Below are 17872 nucleotides of genomic sequence, written 5' to 3' on the forward strand. Positions count from 1 at the left end.
TCAATGATTTAAACAGTCTCTTTCTTATTACAATAATTAATTATTAAGATGATTATATTTACATTTGTACATGATCGAATTCACTTGATAATATACGAAAAAATTATAATGGACAATTGTAAGTACTTGTCATGCGTAGATATCTGAACTATATTATAATGACTCGATGCGATCATCGATCCAAATCGCAAGAGTAAAATTTTTCCCATCGCACGATTGATATTTGACCTTTCGTATAATTTGTAAAAAAAATTAATTCGAAATTTGAAATAAATATATACCAATTACAAAGAAAATCACGAACCTAAGAAATTTCCGTTCCCTTAGAAATTTCTGACAACCTCATTAATAAATAATTAATTTCATTTTAATAACAACTTTTCCCCTTAAACTTTATTTCTCCTCTTCTCTTGTGGGAAATACTTTCGTCGTCGTTTCGTTGATTTTCTTTTCAACAAAATATTCACGTGGCCCTCCGACGTAATAAAACTATACTGTTATAAAGCTTTATTGCTGGTCCTAAGCGTAAACCTAATAGCGATACTAAATCTTCTTGCGTGAGCATTAAAAATGCTTCTCCGTCAATATTCTACAAAAAAAAGAAAAGAAAGAAAAGAAATTAAAAAAAAAAAAAAAAGAAAAAAAGAGAGAGAAAAAAAAGAAGAAGAAAAGAAAAAAGAAAGGAAAATACAAATACATTTCAGTAAAAATAAGAATTAAACGGAGTTTAGAGTCGTTCATAAGATATTTGATAAAACTTACGTGTTTCCTGAAAATATTACCGATTTCCTTGCAATTAGGTACGCTCTGAATAAACTTAATCACCTCTTCGTTGGACCAACGACGAGGATTTGTATTTTGCTTCGATACAACTCTATTTAAAGCGTTACTATGTTTCGCCCATATGTGCGGTGCATCTGGTAGCGGATTGTAACCAGGATTATAAACTGACTGATATAATTCTGTACGCAATTGTTTATCTGGCATATTGGCAGCATATGGAATGGCAGTCAGAACCGCGTCACTGTACGTCGAATTTGAAATGGTATATAATGGATCATCGGAAATTGGCCGTCTACAAACAAAATGACGAATAATATATATATATATATACATTGACTAAGAGGATACTATAATGGAAGATTTCGCACAACGAAATTTATAACGAACCTTTTCTTTCGTTTTCTCGAAATCTCATCGTCGTCCGTTTGTCCGTCACTGTGATGATTTTTCGACTTGCTCGATCTGTTAAAAAAAAAAAAAAAAAAAAAAAAAAAAAAAAAAAAATATATGTACGACATAAGTAGATATTCATGGTAATCGCATGAAGCACTCGTCTTGGAATCAAAAACAAACGCGAAATATTTACCTTTCAGAATTTTCCGACTTATCATTTTTATCAGATTCTCCATCCTCTTGTTTGACATCTTTTTCAGTCTTCAACAAGCGTTCTTCGGAGGATGAAAGTTTCTCCATTTTTTCCGTCTTTTCCACTTTTTCAGACTTTTCAAACTTATCCGTTTTCAATTTATCAATCTTGTCGACTTTTAATTTTTCCTGCGATTCTTCGTCGAAATCGCAGGTCTCGTGTTTTATATTCAATCTATCGGACACTTGTCTAACTTTATGCAAATTTTGAGGTGAATATGGACAACCAGACGCTGAATTATGGGTGGCAAATTTAGGACCCTTTACGTGTCCTATACCACGACACCCATATGTACCACATTCTGGCCTATCGTTTAAATTATCCGGCGCTGTTAAAACGACGAAGAATTATAATATAAATTTTAAGCTGCTATTCGACTAATTACGCTAAAAAAAATTATATATCTTACTTAATGGTGCTTCTAATGGATGTCCAGTTTTTAGACACCATCCCATCGGATGTATATCCGCAGAATCGTCATCGATCCAATAAGCGTGATTCTCTGGCCATCCATCGAAACGTATTTTCAACCTAGAAACGTAAAGCATTGTATCAACGTTCCTTTCATCAAATAAACACATTTCATACTAACATGTGATCCTTCACATCCTCGACAGTGGCTACTCTAATAAGTTGAGGAACTCTTTTGTCCACTACTTCCAATTTCATACCGCGCTTAAACCCACAAGGTGGTCGTTGTTTAAAAGCTCTAGCTGGTGCTGCCATTGAATGAGTTTCTCTTAGATAAGTGTCCCATGTAAAGGACTTCGGATCTTTATAATCTACAAAGAAATATCGCTTGCTTATTACTTTGCATTATCTTTATCGCGGATAAGCTCGAAAAAGCATACGAGTGTGTATACGTTATGGATACGTACTGTTGGGCGGAGTAAGACTATGGCCATTATGATGACACCATCCGACGGGATGAATGTACGGGGAACTCGCATCCGCCCAATAATCATATACCTCGTCCCAGGAATCAAAATGAACTAAAATCCGGGAATCCATTAAACACGCTATACTAGCTACGCAAACTAAAGACGAGTGTTTACGATCGACTGCTTCCAGCTTCATGCCCACGCGAAATCCAGTTGGAAAAACGGACTAAAATCCATTGAAGTATTTTTATTAGTACGTTTTGCGTTTCGACTATTCCAAAAACAAGAAAACAAGAACAAAAAAAAAAAAAAAAAAAAAAAAAAAAAAAAAGAAGAAGAAGAAAAAAAAACTGATGATACTTACGCTTTTATTGGAAAATACATTTTTTGGAACTGCAGGAGCTTTACAAATTTTAAGATAGGCGTTCCAATTGAAATTATTGGGTACATAACCCTTCGGTGGATCCAAACGATGTCCATTTTTCTCGGACCATCCAACTGGAAAGATATCCATGCTATCCGCATTCACCCAAAAATCATAATTCTCTGGATAACCATCGAAATGCAAACGTATCCTATAGCCTGGAAAAATGACGTAAGACCGATTAAATTATACCGACTGGAGAAAATTGAAAGGTAAAAATTAAATCGTTCTTCGATTAAAAACGCGTTGATCACTTGCCTACAACTTCGACTACCGTAAGGACGCAATAGCGGGATGGATGTTCAGGATCTATTCCCTCTAACTTCATTCCAACTTTAAAATTATTTTTGCCATATGGAAATGGATCCTTAAATAGTTTAACGGGTGCAGGCTTGGCTTTACAATGTTCGAGATATTTAGGCCAAGAGAAACCAAGTTTCCCAGTTTGCCACGGAAACTATGTATGAAAAATGATCAAATCATTAAAACCCAACGATTTGGCGCAAAAGGAAATCCTTTATTTAATATGTTTTATCTTACCTTAGATTCGGAGGAATCTATTCCTTGACATTCGTCGTCTATCCCTCCGATGGTGTCCTTAGTATCCTCATCCGTCTCAGACTTTACTTTCTCCTGCAATTTTTCATCAAATTTTTCTTCCGTTTCTTTTGCTTGCTGTTGTTCTTGTAACAATCTTTTTCGTTTTCGCTTTACGCGCAAATCTCTAAAAAAAAAAAAAAACACACACACACACACATACAGGAAAAATCAAAGGAATAACGTTCAATGTATGAAAAGAAAAAAAATAAGCCGACCTAACACATACTTTAAATCTTTCTCTTTCCGCATTGAAGGCTGCTTCTTAGATTCTATTATCTCCGTGCACGAGGGACTGCAAGAGATTGGACTTTCAAATTCTGCAGCTAGGCCATAACAACCACAGCCCTCGCAGTGATAGACGGTATCGGCGGACACGGCTCTAGTTTTCCGATCTTCGGCTGTTCAACGATTTAATCGTTTGGTAAATTGTATCTATCACTGTAATAATATCCCTTTCCTTCTACTTACCCTTTTTCTCGTTAATTGCGTTGTTGGTCATAACGAGACTGGATTTGGAAGAATTCTGCATTAGGCATACGTTTTCCTTATCGCCAATATTTCCATCTTTACTCTGCTTACTTGTTTCATCCTCTTCGACGACTTCCATAATCCCAAATTCATTCATACAAAACTGCAGACACACAAGTACACATTATGTGTGTATACATATATATATATACACACACACATACATATATATATATATATATATATATATATATATTATACCGAAAGTTAAGATTGATATTTGACAAAGCCTAGGATTGACTTAATACTTCATACTAAACTCAGTAATAAAATGATCTTTCTTTCGCCATTTGCAAAGATATTTTATATTTAATATCGTTACCGTTTCGTTTCTATGAATTACCTTTAGTGTACTTCCTGGTAAGGTACCTACGCCATCTTTCCAATCTAATGCTTTAGCAGCATCAAAATTGGAATCATTTTGCTGAGAAACATTGAAGTGATCCTTCATATCTTCGTGATTAATTTTCATTTCGTGTTTATTCTCCGACATAGGCTCAACTGTACAACTCGTAGGGGTTTTAATTATTTCTATTTTTATGTCATCGTCTACGCTCGTATTTAATTTCATTGATTTGTCTTCGCTAGGAATTACTTTAATCAAAGTAATGTCATCATCGTTTTGCACCTTTTTATCTTTATCCTGTTCAGACTCAGGACTACTGAGCGAATAAGTAACATCTGCCATAGTCTCTTGCGAGGGCTTTTGTTTCTTTAATCGCTTTTCACTAGAACCTCTTAAAATATTACTTATTGTTTTTTTTCTTTTTTCCGGCATCGTAGTATCGTCCTTTTTAGGTATAGGCGTAATAACCGCCGAATCCGGATTTTCCGTAATCTTTATACTATCTGTAGAATTATTGTTTCCTTTATTCGCACTTAATAAACTCATTTTCGCTATTGGATGCAATGGTGGAGGATGTGTAGTTGAGTTTGTTGTTTTGGATTCCCTTAAAACTGAAATATGAAATAAAATGAAAGGGTATTAATTTTTCCTTTATTCCATCATTAGCAGTATTATCACGGTATATGTGGGAATGTGTTACCTGTAATCGTTCCCTTACTGTCTGTACTGATTTGACCGTTATTGATCTTCAAATTAAACATGCTCGATTTGGCAGGTCCGCTTTGTTGGGGAATGCTAACAGGTAATAACAAATTCGTCATATGTTTAGGTGGTTGACTTTGCGAGCCAGCAGTCGTACTTGTCGATGTCTGTGCCAATTGCGATATAACTGGGGCGATAACTAGCTTTGGCTTAGTTATTTGAGTAGTCGTTAAGGCTCCTGTTTTAACAAAGTTCAAATTACATCCTTCCCCACAATTCACTCAGCTAATTCTTACAGAGAAATAAACATTTATAAAACTTAGATAGCGCTTACGGTATATATAACTGTGACAATATTAAATAAATAATTACCTGCTGGGATTACAACAGATTCGCGCGATTTATTTGGCTTAATAAGAGTCCCAAGGTACGCAAACGTATGCTTTCCCGATTGAGGATTCGTCTGATTACCCTGAGAAGTATTCAAGGGTACTATCTGTGCGGTAGACGCATTTGATTTTCTAAGTAATATGTGTTTCTGTCCTTGCGCAGCATTTGTTGTATTAACTGTATTAACTGGACGATGAATTACAATGTGTTGCTTATTTTGAGAAGTGGTAACCTGACCTGGCCCCTGTATAAATACTTTATTTTGTCCGGTAACAATCTGAAATATATTAAAAATTGCGTCTCAAAGATATTATATCCTTAAAGATATTACATAGCCCATATTATATCCTTCTATCAGAGAATTTTAATATTAATACAATTTTAATATTAAAACATCTCTTATGAGTAGTAACTCAACTATACAGGTAACACAAAATGAGAGAAATTACTCGATTAATAGCTGCATTCTTCTCCTTTCAATTTATTCAACAAACAACTAAATCAATATTTACTGCGGTAAGAAGCTAGCTTTCCTATACTCATGGAAATTAAAATAAGACTTCAAAGTCTGCCATGCTTATGCTAGCTTGCATATTAATATATTTTCACAATTTATTCGTTTCTATTGTTTTTTACATTGCAAGAATGTAATAAAGTCAAAAGAAGAATTCTAGACCGCAATAGACATATATATATATATGCAATCTTATAGATATATATATATATATATATATATATATATATATATATATGCAATTTGCAGAGGTCTACGAATTAAACGAGTAACACTCATTGCGTTGGTTTACTTATGTAATAAAACAAATTAAAATACTAAAGCTGAAATAATAAAATGATAATTTTTAATGAAATATAAATTAATATGAAGTGTAAAAAATTACCTGATTATTGACAGGATTAATAATGGCAGCAAGTTGGGTAGCAGTCGGTGAAACAAGCGTCTGATTTGCAGCTGTTGTCTGACCAGAACGCATTTTGCCCTGTTGAATGTATAATAGAGGCATAACTGGAGTAGTAGAATCGTCCAATTGCGATTCTGTTATACTATTATCATCTATGTCGTCAACTACTATTTCTTCGTCCATTCTGTAAACAACGGAAAATGTATAAAAAAATGTTACAAACGGACAGATCTTTCATGGATAAGAAACATTTTTTATATATACATACATACATACATATATATATGTGTGTGTGTGTGTGTGTGTGTGTGTGTGTGTGTGTGTGTGTGTGTGTGTGTGTGTACATACATATATATACATTTATATATATTTCTATATATGCATGTTGATCAGATTTAGAATCCACTATTAACATGTATATTATATTAATCACCTTAAATATTTCATTGTTAATCATGTTTGGTAATGAGAAAATGATAGTCAAGCGATGGACACAAATTACCAATAAAAGTTTCTAGAGAAACAAGGAGAATTAATAACACCCTCTCATTGATATTAATCGTTTACTCGTCCAATAATTATTTATAGACACGTCTTCGGGCACGAAAGAGTTAAGAAAAACAGGAAAATGACTGTAGAAATGAGATTGAATAATTAAAAAGTAAAATAAAATAAAATAACAATTAAAATTGATAGCATGCGTATTGCATGCGTATTGCATGGCATGTATTGCAAATGTGGCATACCTCCTAATAAGTCGTTCCTATAAGGAAATTCAATTTTTCCTAGTTACATAATTTTCCAATTAATTGCGTTAGAACGGATATGTAATAAGTTTCGTATTTTTAAGGAGTAACTATAGTTAAACTGCACTCTGCACTTAATTCACAAAATCGTTCTTCCGACAATATTACATGACTGGGCGTCGGATCTAGCAAGTAAAGCAATTTGAAACACGCGCCCCCAGTTATTATTGCCGAGAGCACAGTTACGTTTCTTTCACACTTTGAAATATCGCAAATATTTAAAAAATAAATTTTCTTCCCGTGTCTGCGGTGATACTTATAAACCGCGATTAACGTACCACCGTGATTCCTGCGCCAAGTATGCCTTCATTCAAATACTTTAGCAAATCGTCCGTCGCGTATCATGAGCGAGTCTCAACAGTACAGCCCGCACGTACGTATGCACGACGCACACTTTTCACTGGTATAACGAAAGAACGAAAGGACAGACCGAGAGATATCCCTTCGCGAGAAAAAATCTTATCTCTCTAAAATGATTTTTTCTCTGGATAGAATCGAGAAGGAAGTTATCGCACAAACCACGGTTTTTAACGAAAACCCCGCACCTATCTTTTAAGCATTCGAGCTTTGGTCCTCTCTACGCTACAGCGCTATATCCTCATAGGCTCGAAGCATAGTAGCAACGGCGCGGCAAGCCATGCGAACCTAACCTATCGCGACGCAAATAAGGTATGACGCTCCGACGGTAATAACCAATCGAACAACTTTTCTAACTCCTCCTCATCCTCTACTCCCACCTCTTCCCTGACCAACGCACACCACATATATTTACTGCAAGTGAAAGCAATTTTCAAGTAAAGTTCTGAATCCATTTGCTCGATGATCGATGATCGACAACGGCTCCTCCACAATTCGATAATCTCGTCGATATTATTGAATATTTGATAATTCCCTTGGACCGATTAGAAGACAGGACGACATTTTCAAATATACCTTATGCCATAAATTCATTATTCTTTTCCTACGAATCTATCCGGACGCATTTCCACTTGTTATTCGACTCGCTCTATTCGATATTGAACATTTTTTGTCTTCCTTCATTTATTCGAATAACAAAGCATAATAAATAAGTTGGAAAAATTATGCTTGTCCGATCAAAATCATATCTCCAATCTATTTGTTCGAAACCATTATATTAGGTCCAGTTATTATCTCGCTTTTATCAATGAATTGTTACAAATTAACGAGACGATTCGTTTCTTGACATACTGCACTTTTACAACTTTATCTTAGTACACACGTATCCGTCCATTCCTATAAAAATAATTCATGAAATAATACATTTTGACAATATATATATATATATATATATATATATATATATATATATATATATATATATATATATATATAAAGCGATGTAAACGAGTATAAACAGACGTAACATTTCTTATCGACGTGACTCGATTGGTTAACCATACCCTACGTTTATCGAAAAAAAATTCTACTTTCTTCGAGTTCTCGTGCCTTTAAGAAGCTTCTCTGTCAATGTATAGCAGATTCTAACGATCAATATTTTCCTTCGAAACCTATAATCACACTACGAGTAAATTCTCTTCGAGTAAATAAGAAAAATCGAGCTTGTGAAGATGATTTATGAGTATCGATGAAATTTATATTTTCTATGCGGCGAACTTTTCTCTAATAACCTCCAAAATGTGCGTTCGGCATCATGAATAAGAATGCATCTATCGATTATGAGGAACACGCTGTAACCCCTATCGATAGTTGAGAATATCGCATGCACGTGACTATATATTATTCCATTTTAACGATTTCAAGTAAAAATAACATATATTAAAATGTGACACAACGATCGAGTTACTTTTGAAAATGTAAAAACGCAGAACAATCGAGATAAAAGTCCAATCGAGGTAAGAAAAGTATCGAAAAGAATTATTGCGGAATGGTACAATTTTATACGATAAACATAATATATATGCGTACACGCACATGACGCACGCACGCACGCACACACACACGCACGCACTTACGCACGCACTTACGCACGCACTTACGCACGCATGCACGCACGCACGTACACACGTGTGCACATGCATGCCATCACGGACACACATGCACGCACGTATGCACGTGTGCATATATATATATATATATATATATATATATTTATACATCTTAGCCGCCTTAGCAAAAAATAAATTCTTTAATCACGCTATATCGTTAAAAATGTTACAATTCGTGAAAAGAAGAAACATTCATACATTTTCACACGAATTTAAGAAAATTTCTTTAAGGCTACATCTTTTATGTATATGTATGTATATATATATATATATATATATATATATATATATATATGTATGCATACACATGATATAACAAACTTGTGATTTATTACAAATGAAATGTTCGATAAGTCATTAATGAATAATCGATTGCAATAGTTGCAATGTTGTAAACTCATGGTTACGATCGTGCATGCATGGACGCTGTTGAAAACAAAAAATAGGTGCAAACACAAAGTACTATCATTAAAGATGCAGAACATGATAATAAGAAAATAATACTAGCAAAGACGAGCATGCATGCTTTCTTTTTTTCCTCGTTATACGATAGTTTAATAATTATTTGTACTTTACAAAGCTCAATGTGCAAAGTTACGCTAAGCTTTATACACGCATGTACATACATATATACTTACGAGAGTAAACGAATGTTGACCTAACGAATCCAGCCGAAAATTTAACGTTGTATTTGACAATGCTTACGTTTCACTTAATTTCAATGAACTCGACTGAATGCTCGATATCTCATAATCATAGAGCAACGTTTTACACTATAACGACACGTTACAGATGTAAGAAATTATATGATTATAAACTCACGTTTTAAAGTTGTCAGTCGCCATCATCTGAGAGAAGGAACGATATTATTTCGAAAGCGCATGCGCATCAACCCATGTTGCTTCTGCTACGAAGGTTCGTTCACATTTGTACGAGTTACCATCCACGGAGATGTAAAACAACAAGATCATTTGTCTGTATTTTATTTTTCTCGAAATATCTGTCAAATCCTGACATGTATTACCTTAATTAGAATTTTATTCGCGCAAAATAAACTGATCTACAATTCGTTCGCATTAAAAATATCTTCGTCTTTTGCCAACTTTTTATAAGATCATCGACTGACGTTCAAGATCCATGCATTGATATATAACATTTTGAAAAAAAGAAAAGAAAAGAAAAAAAGAAAAAAAAAAAGAAAAAAGAAAACAAAAAATTGAAATTAGAAACAAAATCACATGTATTACCTTCAATGAATACGTACTATAATATTATATCGATTTTCTTTTTGTTATTCTAGCGTTGTAAAAGTCAATAAAAGTAAAGAGGAACTTTTGTCAAGTATATTATCTCTCTATATCGACACGAATCCGATAAAAATTGTGTACGCGCGCGATTGAAACAATTCTGGTAGTATTTTATTTTATAAAGAAAAGAAAAAAAAAAGAGAGAGAGAAAAAATACACCCAGATTATATGTACAGTATATAAATATCGACCTTCAAATGCGTGCGCTTTTCAAATTTATCGAGCGTCACCGACGCATCGTATATGCACTGTGTATAACCAAACTACGTATCGAAGTGATAAAGAAGATGAGCGAATTAATTTCAAAGATTTTAATGAGTCGAGAACGAAAATAGTAAGGATATGACGGCGTTAAAAGGACGGGCGAATGTATTTGAATGATTTTCGATTGATACATATGTATATCGAATCGACTCGTTTACCGTTCCTCGCACGTCGCTAATAACTTTCTCTCTCTCTCTCTCTCTCTCTCTCTCTCTCTCTCCGTCTCTCATCTAGCACGGTTTACGCCTGCGCTTGACAATGCACGCTTCTAATAGGCCGATTAACACGAATGCAATCACTAAATTATAAGAGAGATTTTGAAAAATTCTCTATAAATGTTAATTATTCAAAAGGAGTAGGACAAAATGCAAGAAGGATTTTCCTTTTTGCATTTTCTTTTGGATCCTTTTCTAAGAAAAACAAGAGAAAATAGAAAAAAGAAAAAGAAATAGATTTGAGAGAATAATATTTGACAGATCGTCATTTGGTCTCTCTTTTTCTTTCTCTCCCTCCTTCTCTCTTCCCCTCCTTCTCTCACTCCCTCTCCCTCTCTCTCCCTCTCCCTCTCTCTCTCTCTCTCTCTCTCTCTCTCTCTCTGAAGAGACAGAAAGCGCGCAATGGCGTAGCCAGTATATATTTTCTTCTATCAGCTGATGGACTTGATGCACCTTTCGCTTATCAAAACAGAGAAAAGTCGTGCATTAGTATATCCCAATGTGCCAGAATGATACCGCGTCGTGTCATATAATATAATACATAGTACACTCGTAATAATATGTTAACGTTTAGACTTATACGACCGTCTAAGTTTTGATTTTTTCCGGAATAACAACGTCGACTCCATTATTCCTTCGTCATTGAATTGTATTCTCACTTGGCAAGGGTAAGCTTGGACGAAATTACGTTAGATGTACGTTTGTTCTTTAACAACGGATATAACGTTGTCTTTTTTACGATATATTCCCTTCAACAATTTTTTATTTTTCACCTTGCGATAGAAAAAGTACCATCTCTCTTCTTTCGTTAAATCGTTAAAATACATAGTCTAACAGTTGCTTCCCTTACCATATTACTATCATTACGTCGATTGGTAAAAAAAGAATAAATTTAGAACTCTATTAGCTTTGAATGCTGCGACCTACATTCCATACCATTTACTTATACATTTAATATTCTTTCTAAGCGTGACTTAAAGACAACACTACATTACATTTTAATCGGTTCAATATACTTTAATTTGGAAGGCTATTTTTAAAGATAACTTCTCAATGCGTATATATGTGGAATATATTCATCCTTGTATAATTTTCTTGGAAAGCTAATATCTTTATTATTCATAAGTTATTATTCCTTCATGGAAATATACTTTATAAACTGTTTTATAGCATTTTATAGGATATATATATATATATATATATATATATATATATTTATATATATTGTAATAAATTTATGATTAATAAATAACATGATCTTTGTTAAACAGAAAACTCATTGTTTTATCAAGATGGGAAGCGCAGTTAGTAGTGGACAAAACAATGACGAATTGGTAGATAATTTAATGAAATCTGGTTACATAAGAACAAAGAAAGTTGAACAGGTATTCAGAGCCGTTGATCGTGCTGATTACTTCTTAACGTCGCATCGGGAAAGCGCGTACAAGGACCTTGCTTGGAAACATGGCAATATCCATTTGTCGGCTCCATGCGTCTACAGCTTGGTGATAGAAGGTCTTTCCTTGGAGCCTGGATTGAGTTTTTTGAATCTTGGATCAGGAACTGGATATCTTAGTACAATGGCAGGACTAATACTGAGTAAGAAAATAACTATTATCACAACAGATTCTCATTGAACATTCATCGCATCATTGTACTTTTCTTAGGTCAATATGGGACAAATCATGGTATAGAATTACACGAGGATTGTTTAAAATATGCGTATGAGCGTTTAGAAGAATTTAAACAAAAATCTTTAGCTTTGGATGAATTTGACTTCTGCGAGCCTTCATTTGTACAAGGTAATATAGAAAAATAATGATTAAGATTAAATATATACAATGGCTAAAACTATTTTATGCTTAATAGGAAACTGTTTAAGCACTGTACCTGGCAGACAGTACGATAGGGTGTATTGTGGTGCAGCTTGCCCGGAAAGTCATGAGGCACTTATCAAACAGTACGTTAGAGTTGGAGGAATTCTAGTGATGCCTTTCAAAGATCATTTACTCAGAATTCAAAGAGTAGACGAAAATACTTGGACGCATCATACGATGCTACCCGTATCTTTTGCTCCTTTAATCGTGCCTACGTCCGACGAACAAAATTTATTCCATTTACGTAAGTAAATCGATCGCGTTTAATCGACGTAAAGAAAAATAATAAAGGAAAATGAGGAATAACGCTAAAAGTAATATTTTTTAGCGGAATGCGATCCATTATCTTTACAAGAATTATGTCGTGATAAAATCAGACATAGACTGAGGGAAAATGTCTGGCGACAACATACGGAATTGGAAACCAGAAAACCTATACTGCCGAGACAACAAAGATCTAGTCTACCTCAACGTACCTTGAAACGTTTTGTAATACCTATTTTCGAAGAATCGGACGAAGCTCTTTTCGACGAAGATGAGGAATTTGCAGGAAGAGCTCGTTTATTGCTCAACGTAGATACTCATCCCGGAGAGGCTATTACAACTACCTTACAGTTGGTAAGAGCTGTCATACAGCCGCATCAAGGTGAAAATAGGCAACATTGGCAGGAAGCAAATGACGACGACAGCGATGGACAATATATTGTTGCTTCCGTTGATCTGCATCACGACAATAGCGAAGAAAGAAAAGAAAACGATAGCGAGGCGTTACTTACTGAATCAGAAAGAGCTAATACCAGTGAAAATAATATCGATTCGAGCTGCGATCTATCGGAAATGCAAAATCAATCCTGTCAGACCATAGAACACCGCTCGTCTTTATCAGAAGTATATACAAATATGAGCGAAAGCGATAGCGAACCAGAACAAGAGACATCTTTTACTCAACGTAAGAAAATAGCGAAGCGCGAAAAAACTGATAGCGGCATCATTGAGGATGCTAATCTGACCAACGACGATGGTAGTTCTAGTTCAAATACGAGTCAATCAGATTCTAAGAATACCGACGATTTAAATTCTATGGAAGTCGATTTATCCGATATAACGATCAATAAGTCCATGAAGAATATGTACAAGTCTTATCCCGATCCTGCGGAAAACATTCCAAATGAGAATGTAATATTTGGACATTATGTAGATGGCAATGCTTTTTCGACGTACATGAAAGAAAAGATACATCAATTACCATTGCCCTTTTCATTAAAATTGTACATAAACTATAATCGACATCTGTAATATATACATAGGAAAGTGATTAGACTTAATCGTTACTCTTTAATTTAAATATTCTAATAAATACATAACTTCTTATATTACGCAGTACTCCATCGTTTTTCACAGCTGTTCTCCAGCTACAACAGCTGAACTTCGTATGTTACTAAAATATCTTTGTAAAATAATTTTACGAAGTGTTACAAGTGATATTTGGCGGCCAAAATGTTCTTTTATTTAAAGTACGTAACTTTCCATTTTTTCATTTTTCTGTTCTGTTGTCAACATCGTCGAAAAACAAAAAAGGGAAATAGTTGTTAGATATTAATCTTGTACGGTGAATTATTTTCGAGATTAATATATATATATATATATATACATACATATATATATATATATATACATACATATATATATATATATACATACATATATATATATATACATACATATATATATATGCATATATATATCACTGTAGATTTTCTCAACGATACTCCATAACTTTCATTATTAATATCGTAGAGAAGATTTCTGCAAGTGAGAAAGCAACGATCAACGGTGGGATTGCATTGTCATTGATATTGTTCTACTGACCGAATATGATTAAAGCGGCAAAAATGACTGCCTTATCGTATGAGCGTGTATGCGTCTATTTACATGTATGTACATATCTCTTTACCAGATTATTAAAGCCCGTTTTATGTGAGATTCTTTGACAAAAAAGAAAAATCAAGTTCTATACAAATTTTCGAAGGGTTGTGATAAACATTGAATTGAAGAATGCGTAAGGATTTTTTTTTAATCGACGTAGATTAAACGACCGACACATCGTACCACACGCTACTTAGGATAAGAAATACACAGAAATAAATGTACAAAATGAAAAATATAGCGGACGAATTCAAATATACATATTTATCGAACTTCCCGACGATAAAGTTTAGCCGACAATGAGTGTTGAAATCGGAATAGCATCTATTAATTAATTTCGTATGGTAATGAAAAATTCATAAACGATAATCAAGATAATAAGTTTTTAGTTTAAAGACTATCATAGAGTTTCTAATTATACAAATAAATACTATTTAGTAATAGCTTGGTCTCATTCAATTACCTCGACACTCTGTATTATCCGTAAAATCTATTTATTGGTCGTGTATATTTTTTAGTACAAGGTATTTAATTAAAAAGAGATATTATGTCGATCGAGCAATACATTTCGAGAAATTAAAACTAAATACATTCATAATCTTATTGGAATTCTCGTGTTTCAGAAAAACTCGCTATTCAACTCATTCGAAATATATGCGAGTGGTGAGGGTGAAAAGAGGGATGCTTGGTCGGGGAGAGCTTGCGCACGGAAAGCTCAGAGATACGGAAGGGACTAACGCCCAGCTACCCTGTAAATTGTGACTTCTTGTTCGTGGCTCGTATCAAACGAATCATCATCAAATTCAAAAACTCTAAATTCGTTTCCACCTTTATTTGTGCTTTATTTCTACATTATTTTGTGAAAGCTCATTGTTTTCCGTAGAAAGCCTTTTGATACGCCATCGGGATAACGTTCATTTTCCTCAGCTACGAAACGAGTTATATTCCTACATTTTCATGTTCTTTTACGTAGAACTTTTTGAAAAGGGAAAAAGGAAGAATCAGTATCGTTGTCGATAGAGCTCGCATCTCTCTTTTAAGTGTAAAACAAAGTGTGAATCAAATGACGAGAAAACTCGAAATATTTTCGGATTTGAAAGTGTAAAAGCTAAAAAAGTTGTCTACGAGAAAGTGTATCTAACAATATTTATACTCCATGGTAACGTTCGATTACTACCTATATACGTGATTTAATAAAACGTGTTTTAATAAGGAGAGAAAAAAATAAAATGCTATACACACACACACACACACACACACATATGTATGCATATATGTACATTGGAATTTATTTCTTTCAGGGCGAAATCCGATATTGTTCGATATTTGTCATTACAAAAGAGGCTAGCAAAATTTGACTAAAAAACATATTGAGATTGATCAAGAAGATGAAATCATATCTCCTCCTTTTCTTTTATCTCTGTTCATCGAGTATAATAGGAGTGTCAGCTGCAAACGTAGATTGCAATTATCATTTGACCGCTCCAAAAGGAATCATAGAAACACCAAATTTTCCTAAAGCTTTTCCAGTACCCATAACGTGTCGATGGGTGATCGATGTTTCTGACATAACTTCGACGAATAGTTCGATAGTCGTTTATATGACGCAGCTTTATGTTTATAAAGGTCTCAAATTGACCGAGTACGCGTATTACGAGTCAGAAACAACAAATTATGGCGCGAGTTTGGTGCAAGAAGTAACGGAGGGCAACGTTTTCGTGCATCGTTGGTTCAGAACTTTTCGCCCATTTCTCGTCTTAGAATTCGAACTTGATCGACTCGAAGGAAACCATGTGCGTGTTTTGGACGATCTTCTGGACGTATATGGTTTTAACGTCACATACCAAATGACCGAGGAAGAACCAAATCCAAATGCTTGTTCCGTTAGTGAATGTTCTTTCACTGGAAATTGTCTTTTATCTGCAGATTATACGTACGTTCACTTAATCTTATTTTCAATATTTTTCAAAATAAATTGACATATTTTATATATGTATTTCATTGTCGTTGTTTTTCCAATCACAGAACTTTTACATGCGAATGTTTTTCTGGCTTTAATGGAGAAAAATGTGACGAAGGACCGCTTTGTTTTGACGAGCAACAAAACTCTATTTGTCAAAATGGTGGCAATTGCAAGTATGAATAAAAAAGAAAAAAAATATATATATATATATAATATTATATATATGTATATATTACACGTATATACATATAAAAATGCAAATCATCTTTGTACATATTAAAGGACTTGTATATACGTTATAGACATCTCGGGGCGAAAGCGGTACACTGTGATTGCCTTTCCGGCTACGTTGGACGAAATTGTGAAATTCAACTTCTTGAAACTATGAATACAGGTAAATTAATATCTTTTTTTAAACATGTTTCCCATGGATACACATCTAACTTCGATAAAACGATTTATTTGTAGAATGCAGAGGTGAACATTGCATAATACAATGTCCTTATCACGAAGAGGAACAACGACCGTGTGCTTGCAAAAATGGAACGAAAATATACAACAGTAAGCAGATTCATTTTTTTTTCTTTTTTTTTCTTTTTTTTTTTAGTAAGATATAATAGAAATTATATGCACACACTTTTGTTACATATATTTTCAGATCGATCGAGATACGAGTGCAGAATAAAACTATCGAACATTACTTCTCTTCGCACAGGATCGATAGCTCAGCATGGAAGTTTGGAATCTTTTCTTGCAAAACAGGTAAGTTTAAAGTTAAACATACTCTTATGTAATTATTTACTATTTAAGGAACTAGTTAACGAATTGCCACACGCAAACTTCATGATAACCATTATTTTCCTTCCGTGTGTTTTCCGGCAATTTATATCGGCATAAAAGTTTAAGATATTTCTTTAAGTTACTTGTAAGGCCGTGCCTTCCAGGATCGCCAAGAAATATTCGTGTTCCTTTCTTGGATGCATCCAATAACCACGGAATTAAAGTTTCGGCCAATTCTTCTTCGTAAAGTAGATCTCCGATAAAAATAACGTCGTATGTCTCTTTAAGTGGTTCATTCAATAGATTTTTCCACGATACTTGAACATCCACGTCGTTTAATGTAGCATTCATGAGGGTGGCTATACAGGCAACTAAAAGAAAACAAAGAAGTCAGTCGATCTATTCATTCACGCGCATAAAAGTTACGTTTATTCGTCTCTGTCTTTGGTTTTGAAATATCGTATATATATATATATATATATATATA

General features: G+C 34.0%; 4 protein-coding genes across 19 annotated transcripts in view; 2 read left to right on the forward strand and 2 right to left on the reverse strand.

The window, feature by feature from the left end:
* Nucleotides 1-10070, reverse strand: LOC124949327 (lethal(3)malignant brain tumor-like protein 4). Of its 7 annotated transcripts, XM_047494218.1 has the most exons (18): nt 6967-7884; nt 6654-6852; nt 6200-6404; nt 5283-5577; nt 4909-5148; nt 4206-4819; nt 3803-3965; nt 3561-3732; nt 3275-3458; nt 2993-3191; nt 2675-2892; nt 2308-2536; nt 2022-2211; nt 1839-1960; nt 1370-1757; nt 1171-1245; nt 763-1075; nt 1-589 (listed from the first exon to the last, which is right to left on the reverse strand). In XM_047494218.1, exons 2-18 carry the CDS (start codon nt 6665-6667, stop codon nt 464-466), a joined length of 3747 nt encoding a protein of 1248 aa, XP_047350174.1. In that variant the 5' UTR covers nt 6668-6852; nt 6967-7884; the 3' UTR covers nt 1-463. The 7 variants fall into 7 exon arrangements, with proteins under 7 accessions (XP_047350174.1, XP_047350173.1, XP_047350175.1 ...); XM_047494217.1 differs by lacking the exons at nt 6654-6852; nt 6967-7884 and adding an exon at nt 9876-10070; XM_047494219.1 differs by lacking the exons at nt 6654-6852; nt 6967-7884 and adding an exon at nt 9692-9924.
* On the forward strand, nt 8471-15085 carry LOC124949335 (protein-L-isoaspartate O-methyltransferase domain-containing protein 1-like). Of its 3 annotated transcripts, none has more exons than XM_047494253.1 (5): nt 8471-8900; nt 12111-12438; nt 12507-12641; nt 12709-12960; nt 13045-15085. In XM_047494253.1, the coding sequence occupies exons 2-5, from the start codon at nt 12132-12134 to the stop codon at nt 14010-14012; spliced, it is 1662 nt and encodes a 553-aa protein (XP_047350209.1). In that variant the 5' UTR covers nt 8471-8900; nt 12111-12131; the 3' UTR covers nt 14013-15085. The 3 variants fall into 3 exon arrangements, with proteins under 3 accessions (XP_047350209.1, XP_047350208.1, XP_047350207.1); XM_047494252.1 differs by lacking the exon at nt 8471-8900 and adding an exon at nt 11233-11534; XM_047494251.1 differs by lacking the exon at nt 8471-8900 and adding an exon at nt 11233-11507.
* The window catches only part of LOC124949342 (electron transfer flavoprotein beta subunit lysine methyltransferase-like), a 9918-nt gene continuing 4214 nt past the window's right edge, over nt 12169-17872 (reverse strand). For 2 of the 5 annotated variants that reach the window (XM_047494276.1, XM_047494278.1), the window contains one exon: nt 16419-17756. In XM_047494276.1, coding sequence (XP_047350232.1) covers nt 17419-17756 — 338 coding nt within the window. In that variant the 3' untranslated portion in view covers nt 16419-17418. Of the gene's footprint in view, nt 12435-16418; nt 17860-17872 lie in introns of those variants that run through there. The other 3 variants (XM_047494277.1, XR_007101047.1, XM_047494279.1) reach the window with 3 other exon arrangements.
* The window catches only part of LOC124949325, a 12836-nt gene continuing 10179 nt past the window's right edge, over nt 15216-17872 (forward strand). For 2 of the 4 annotated variants that reach the window (XM_047494211.1, XM_047494212.1), the window contains exons 1-6: nt 15216-15801; nt 15944-16575; nt 16668-16778; nt 16908-16999; nt 17074-17166; nt 17264-17367. In XM_047494211.1, the coding sequence (XP_047350167.1) occupies nt 16031-16575; nt 16668-16778; nt 16908-16999; nt 17074-17166; nt 17264-17367 (945 nt within the window). In that variant the 5' untranslated portion in view covers nt 15216-15801; nt 15944-16030. Of the gene's footprint in view, nt 15802-15943; nt 16576-16667; nt 16779-16907; nt 17000-17042; nt 17167-17263; nt 17368-17872 lie in introns of those variants that run through there. The other 2 variants (XM_047494213.1, XM_047494214.1) reach the window with 2 other exon arrangements.

This window comes from Vespa velutina, chromosome 5 (assembly GCF_912470025.1).
Source record: "Vespa velutina chromosome 5, iVesVel2.1, whole genome shotgun sequence".
Classification (NCBI taxonomy): domain Eukaryota; kingdom Metazoa; phylum Arthropoda; class Insecta; order Hymenoptera; family Vespidae; genus Vespa; species Vespa velutina.

Excerpts from the sequence above, each read along its gene's own strand:
- LOC124949327 (XM_047494217.1), bottom strand. The coding sequence starts at position 9,901 with ATGATGGCGACTGACAACTTTAAAAC. Across the intron at positions 4,820-4,908 it reads CAGTAAGGGAACGATTACAG|TTTTAAGGGAATCCAAAACA; the intron begins GTAACACATTCC and ends TTCATATTTCAG. Across the intron at positions 3,192-3,274 it reads TAGATTCCTCCGAATCTAAG|TTTCCGTGGCAAACTGGGAA; the intron begins GTAAGATAAAAC and ends TTTCATACATAG.
- LOC124949335 (XM_047494253.1), top strand. The coding sequence starts at position 12,132 with ATGGGAAGCGCAGTTAGTAGTGGACAAAACAATGACGAATTGGTAGAT. Across the intron at positions 12,439-12,506 it reads AATGGCAGGACTAATACTGA|GTCAATATGGGACAAATCAT; the intron begins GTAAGAAAATAA and ends TACTTTTCTTAG. Across the intron at positions 12,961-13,044 it reads ACAAAATTTATTCCATTTAC|CGGAATGCGATCCATTATCT; the intron begins GTAAGTAAATCG and ends AATATTTTTTAG.